A 6,864-nucleotide genomic window follows, 5' to 3' on the forward strand; every position below is an offset into this window, starting at 1 on the left:
ATAATAATAATAATAATAATAATAATAATAATAAGTAAAAATATATTATATATATATATATAACGATTTTAAATATTTTAAATGATTAAAGAAATAATATTTTATAATCAAAGATGTAATCATATTTTCTTGATTTTCTCAACAGCTGAAATCTGATGGCTGCGTTCCCACATGATCCCAGTCCTGACCAAATACAAGTTTACAAGTTTACACACACAATTCATCCTACAACACACACTCAATGCAAACTTGTCCTCAAACAAAGACGTAACCATAAGCATACAAGCTCCTCAGAAATCCAGCTTTGAGAGAAACCCGTTTTGCGACTGTTTTCATATCGCACCATGTCGAAGGACGACTGTAAGGTGGGCTTTAAACACAAGGAACGCAAGCCCAAAAAGCCGCACTACATCCCGAGGCCTTGGGGCAAACCCTACAACTACAAATGCTTCCAGTGTCCGTTCACCTGCATGGAGAAATCACACCTGTACAACCACATGAAGTACAGCCTGTGCAAGAACTCCCTGTCGCTGCTCATCGAGTCCGACTGGCCTTATAAAAAAGAGCAGCTCCGGCTCCAGCAGGGAGGCGTTCGCTCACGTAGCCCGACTAAAGGCCACTCAGAGCGGGTCGCGATGTCAGACGAGCCCTCGCATTCGGCGGCGAGTCTGGAGGAGGGTGAGAAAGGAGAATCTGAAAGAGAAGCAGAGAAAGACGAAGAAGTGGTGGAGACAAACTCATCGACGGCTATGAATCCTGAATCTATGGATTCGAGAGGAAGCAAGCGATCAAAGCAAGAAGCCGACCTCGTGATGGCCGACGTGTTCTCGCTCGAGGAGCAACTTTTGCGAGCACGTTCGGTCGAAGCGGAGTCAAAACTCAGACACTATAGATTGTCCAAAACGTGTCTGTCTGGACCGGCTGCTTTGCTTTCAGAGCAATGGCGCATCTTAAGCAACCAGACGTCTGGTGCGAAGCCCAAATCAGATCCGGTGGTGTCTTCTCTGTCTTGTTATCCTCCACCAGCATCAACGGGTCAAATCGAATGCCCAGAAACACCGGGTTTCAATCTGTCTTTGCTCGGCGTTGGATATCCGTTGGCTCCCGGACTCCTTTCGTATCTAAATCCAGCACTTAGCTTACCAGCGAGTATGGCGAACACAAGCGCACCGCTGCCATTCCTGGCATCAACCCATGCACAAAGACACTCAGAGCATTCTTTACTTCCTCCTCACCTGTATTACCCTTTCCTGTGCGAGCACACTTTCGGAGCCACGCCTTCCTCGACGTCCTCAGAGACTGGAAAGCTCATCAAACCGCCAACAGTAAGCCTGCCGGCCCCTTCATACCCTCCCAAACTCAACCTGTGGAAGGTCCCGGCCCTGCGGCCCACATCCTCACCCGCGGCCTGGCCATCGCCCTCCTGTTCCTCCCCAGAACCGAGCCACGGCGTAAAGGAGAGGATACGGTCCAGGGAAGGGAAGAGCAGCTGGCAGCAGGACGCCTCCTTCATCAGAGAGCAAAGTCTAAAGAGGACAGCGATGTCCTTGGACTCCCATGGTGCACCAGGAGAGAAGAAACCAGCTCTTGAGTTTGCCCTCGACTCTCTGAAAAATGCTCACAAATCTACGTCCATCACCTCCCTGATGTCCAGCAGGCTGCCAAGCTCTTGAGTCCTCGACTCTCTGAAAAATGCTCACAAATCTACGTCCATCACCTCCCTGATGTCCAGCAGGCTGCCAATACACAACAGGTAAGATGACAGGACCTGTTGTATTATAAATATACATATATATTAAATAAATAAATAATAAGTATAATATATTTGTATTAATAAAAATGAATATATGTATTATTATTAATAATAATAAAAATTACAATAACATAACCCTAATATATATATATATATATATATATACACAAATATAACAATATATAAAATTGCAAACAAAAAATTATATACAAAATTATAAAAATGTTTTAAAAAATGTATATATATAAATGAATTATTTCTTAATGAATACATAACCTACTTTTTGTCTTTTATTTTTATAAGACTGTCAGATGTCACATTTTAAAAAGCAATAAACTATCTGAAAGTGTGTTTCAATGATTTTACCTTATTAAACCAGTATTGTGGACGCAACTTCACGTTTAGCCTAAGTACACCAATTACACCAATGTTGAAAAGCACTGTAAAGCATGATCTCTTGTGCTTGTTGCTTTATGAGAGAAAATAAGATTATAAGGAGTATTTTAAGATATCCAGAAACAGACATACCAGATACATTGCATCTATATATAAATATACACAAAAGATGCATTATATCTGGGATGTCTTGCTTGAGTGTTCTCTCTCTCTATGTACTACACGCTCAGTCAGGATGGAATTGATGAATGGTATTTAGATACAATTAAACTGTGTTTTCACAGCCCCCGCAGTGACGTCTCGTCCCCGCCGCATATGTCTGAGCAGCTGGAGGCGAGACAGAGAGGAATGGAGAGAGACGCGGACCCAGCAGCTGTGCTCCTGCAGGACTTCAGCACGTTACTGCAGGAGTACCAGAACACGGAGCAGCGTGCAGCATCTCTGCCGGAGCAGTGCCACCTGTGGGCGCACCTGGGAAAGATCCGGTCGGAGCTGTCGCACATTCAACAGGCGCTGGAGCGCACAACTCGCTCCAACGAAGGGCCGCTCGATCTATCCATCAAAAAAGACACGGTGGGAATCACGAACGTCGCTGGAGACGTTCTAGGAGAAACAAAAGACACAGGAGATGAAAACTGCTCCGAGACGGAAGACGAGGAGGAAGAGGAGGATGATAAATACGGCGGAGATGCGGTGGAGCGAGGAAGCGGTGTTAAAGAAAGGCAGAAGTGCTCTCTGGATGTGCTGATGAAACTCAATCCATCCCAGCTGCCTGTGGTGAAGACAGAGGTGCTGTCTGACGGCGGGCTGGCGATTCGGCACGGGACGGCTGAAGCTCTGTGGCACAGCAGAACCACGAAGTGTGAAGCCGACTCAAGTGTCCTTCTCTGCTCCAAAACACCCAACAGACCGTCGTCCATTCAACATCTGGACACGCTTTGTCCGACCAGCCCGTTAACAACCACCGACACACTGGTGTAGCGAACATGAACAAGAAAAATAAACAAGAACTTACATCATTTACATTGCAAGATAAATGTTTGGACACACTTGACTAAATTTATGCTTCTTTTTTTTTTTAAAGAAATTAATACTTTTACTCAGCATCAAATTTATCAAAAATTACATTAAAGACATTTATAAGGCTGCAAAAGATTCAATTTCAAATAACTGCTATTTGTTTTTAACTTTCTATGCATAAACGAATCCTGAAAAATAAAATGTATCACAGTTTCTGCAAAAACAAACAAAAATTTTTTTTTAAATGTTTATTGAACAGCAAATCCTCATATTAGAATGATTTCTGAAGGACCACGTGACACTAAAGACTGGAGTAATGATGCTGAAAATTCAGCTTTAAATCACAGGAATAAATTACATTTTAAAATATATTATAATAGAAACTGACATATGTCACATATTTTATTTATTCTGCATTTATTCATGCACTCAGTTCCTCCATAAGTTTGTTTTAAGACTTCTTGTCTTCTGTAAATAATCAACATTCAAACAAGATGCACATAAGATGATTGTTTCACACAAAAAACTGAAGGAAGATACTGCTAATCTCACATTACTGTTTCATCAGTGTGAATTTTGTGTTCATTTAAGATGCATAAAAAATCCTGCAATAAAATGATCAAATTATTTTAGTGCTTGTGTGAATATCTTTGCTTCTGCATTGCAAGACAGTGTTGAAATACATATTTAGGTGAAGTGTAGTTTACAGTATGACTGCATAATAAATACAACCGGACAGATTGTGTGAAAGAGGTTAATGTTTCGGTTAGGAGGGCTGTAGGGTAAAGCGGTTTGCTCTAATACATAGTGATACGGTGCTTACAGGTGTACAGTATCGTTCCTGACGTGTTGCTCTGCTGTGATAAAGGTGAACTGTGACCGTGAGTCGTACCTGAGAAGAAGCTCCTCCACACTGAAAGGTCAAAGCTGCAGGGACGAGACGGTCGACGGGCCCCAGACAGAAAACCTGAACGGAGACACACCCCGAACCTCTCGTCCGCTTTCTTACACATGCATCTGAAAGGTCACCTGCCACAAACACAGGTGTCAGAATGCAGCTGGTCACCACAGACGTGATAATTATTACAATTCTGCTGTCAGAGAATAAACATACACATACACATTGAACCTCGGAACAATTATTTTGTTGACTACAGCAAATTAAAAATAACTGGTTGACATGCCAGGACGGATTGACAGACCTTTTCTATAGATCTGGAACACACTGCGTTGTCCATCCACCCAGAAGGCAGTGAGACCAGTCGCAGAGTTCCAGGTGACACACAGGTGAGTCTGGAATGTGGAGAGAGGCGGCAGGTGGAAAAAAGCTTCATCGCCATTAGACTGAATAATCAAGCCCAGACAACCATCTTTACGTCTCCACACGTTGAGTTCATCAACCTCGTGTGTGCGGTAATTGAACAGAATAATCTCCCTCTCGTCCTGGAGCTCTGTCGCGACACGCATGCAGAGTGTGAATGCTGAAAGATTCAGTGGCTTTTCAGGAGTGAGTTTAACAAAGCTGGTGTGAGTCTTGGTTGGAAATAGAAGCACTTTACCACTGAGGCCCACTGCAAGACAAAATCACAAACCGTAAAAAAATTTTTTTTTTTAAATTAAAAAAAAAAGCGAAGAAAAAAAAAAATTCCCACTCATAATAATCCACGTGATCAATAATTGAAAAATGTGGTACCTTCAGTAGCCGCTGGTGTCAGAGAGAGCAGACAGAAAAACGAAACCACTGGCATCAACATCATGCTTCAGGTCTGAAGAATAAAATGATTGCACTTTGTATTAAAAAAAAATAATAAATAGTTTGTCTGCAAGAAGGACTGTATAGTATATCCTCTGACTGGTAAAAATGCAAAAACATCACTCCTAGTTTAATAGATCAATTCTTCACTGCCTCATTGTTAATTTAAATCACATTTTATAAGTGTCAAAGTAAAACATTATTTTTAAAAGACAACACACAGACGAGGCTTAGTCCCAGACTAAAATGCATGTTTGAGCTTTTCTAACTGAAAGCAACTCATACTGACAATTCTTAAAATGTCAACGCCATTCATTTGTATCAAGATCATTTAAAAAAAAAAGCACATTTAAAAAAAAAAAAAAATTTACTTAAATGGCCTAATTTAACTAGGGCCTAATTCTGCCAGTGAAACCAGGCCAAAAACACAATGTTAATACTTACAATGTTTAGTAGATCTTATGTGAGAGAACAGCTATTAGATTAGGGGTTTCTTCTGTGAACCTTTGGTGAGCAGAAGAGACTTTAAAAAAAAAAAAAAACCCAGAGCAACACTATATAAAACACTATATGATTTACAAAATAAACTGTGAAAAGACGATACAGATATGAAGAATCAAGCACAGATCTAAACCAAGCAGCTTATGCCAAAAAGAACTGATGGAGGAAAATATGAAGGACAACATACATGCACTGACTTAATGATCAAAATCATTTAATGAATTATGGTTAGTTGAATTAAAATCCATGTACAGAATGAGTCCCATTACAGGACGAAAATCAAACCCTGGTTTAAAAGAAAAGGGTTAAGGAACTACAACTGTATTTATTATATTTGTTTGTAACATGTAGTTTTCTGACATATGTCACATATTTTATTTATTCTGCATTTATTCATGCACTCAGTTCCTCCATAAGTTTGTTTTAAGCTTCTGTTGTTTATTGGTGGTTGGCAGACTAGCTCATAAGTGCATTTCTGGAGTGTGGAGCGTTAATGCTGAGGTGAAAATAAAACTTAATAAATACTCAACTCAGTTTCAATTTTGGAGTGCCATAGCTCTGCAGAGTTTAGCTTCAGCCTTAATTAAACACACCTGATCCAGCTAATCAAGTCCTTGAATAAATGGGCCTGAATCAGAACACCTGGTCACTTAATATGTTTTTATCTGATTTGTTAATGACATGCTGAACTTCATAAAAAACAGTTTTCAACTTCATTCACATACTATAGAAAAACCATATGGAGCATGTGAGCTAATATTTATATACTATAAAGCCCAAAACACACTGCACGATTATCGGCTGTCCCAGACGAAAGATTGGCATGGTTACACACTCGTGGCGATTTCTGTGATCGTGGCATCCTAATGTCCTTACAGTGAGAGAGAGGTTCAAAGACGGCCATTGTCACGGTCTTGTGACCAAAGGACTACAGCAAATTAAAAATAACTGGTTGACATTTGCCAAAATAAATGGTTAGACACATTTAACATTTCTGATAAGAAACACAAACACTGAATGGAAGAATAATATGTAACTTAATAGCGACAGGTTTAAAAAATATATTTACGAAATATCAAAAACACTAATAAATCTTAAAATCTACTTACATTGTGTTCAGAGTTTTCATTGCGGGTACGATCATTTCCTGACAGTGTCAAAAATACAGCACGATCATCGGCGATCGCACAGTGTGTTTGCTCCTACGATCCACATTTACTGACCAGCCAATAAAAATGCAACATGAAATCAACGCGACATGGCGCTAAAACAAAACTGCTTACCTCAAGCTCTTATCCCTTCCTCTTTCACCACGTCCACTTTTTTCAGCGCACATAAAAACTCAAGCTGCCAAAGTGAGATTCATCATGCTCTTTTTATGTTATATTGTCTAAAAACATGAATACATTTCTTCAATAACAAGTGTTCCAACGATTTAATA

At 40.2% G+C, this 6,864-nt stretch overlaps 3 protein-coding genes across 3 annotated transcripts in view; 2 read left to right on the forward strand and 1 right to left on the reverse strand.

Moving 5' to 3' along the window:
- Nucleotides 1-1,673, forward strand: part of LOC107747879 (proline-rich protein 35-like) — a 7,331-nt gene extending 5,658 nt beyond the window's left edge. The window contains exon 3 of the mRNA XM_016562496.1: nt 146-1,673. Within this exon, the coding sequence (XP_016417982.1) occupies nt 345-1,673 (1,329 nt within the window). The 5' untranslated portion in view covers nt 146-344. The remainder of the gene's footprint in view (nt 1-145) is intronic.
- Nucleotides 1,674-1,684: 11 nt separating this feature from the next.
- LOC107747845 (uncharacterized) lies at nt 1,685-3,202 on the forward strand. Its single transcript, XM_016562456.1, has 2 exons — nt 1,685-1,753; nt 2,434-3,202. Exons 1-2 carry the CDS (start codon nt 1,725-1,727, stop codon nt 3,128-3,130), a joined length of 726 nt encoding a protein of 241 aa, XP_016417942.1. The 5' UTR covers nt 1,685-1,724; the 3' UTR covers nt 3,131-3,202.
- A 1,128-nt stretch (nt 3,203-4,330) lies between these two features.
- On the reverse strand, nt 4,331-5,420 carry LOC107747880 (pentraxin fusion protein-like). Its single transcript, XM_016562497.1, has 3 exons — nt 5,367-5,420; nt 4,863-4,954; nt 4,331-4,740 (listed from the first exon to the last, which is right to left on the reverse strand). Exons 2-3 carry the CDS (start codon nt 4,924-4,926, stop codon nt 4,331-4,333), a joined length of 474 nt encoding a protein of 157 aa, XP_016417983.1. The 5' UTR covers nt 4,927-4,954; nt 5,367-5,420.
- Nucleotides 5,421-6,864: the final 1,444 nt, after the last annotated feature.

The sequence above is a fragment of the Sinocyclocheilus rhinocerous genome, unplaced genomic scaffold, assembly GCF_001515625.1.
Source record: "Sinocyclocheilus rhinocerous isolate Xijiao unplaced genomic scaffold, SAMN03320098_v1.1 scaffold799, whole genome shotgun sequence".
NCBI classification, from domain to species: Eukaryota; Metazoa; Chordata; class Actinopteri; order Cypriniformes; family Cyprinidae; genus Sinocyclocheilus; species Sinocyclocheilus rhinocerous.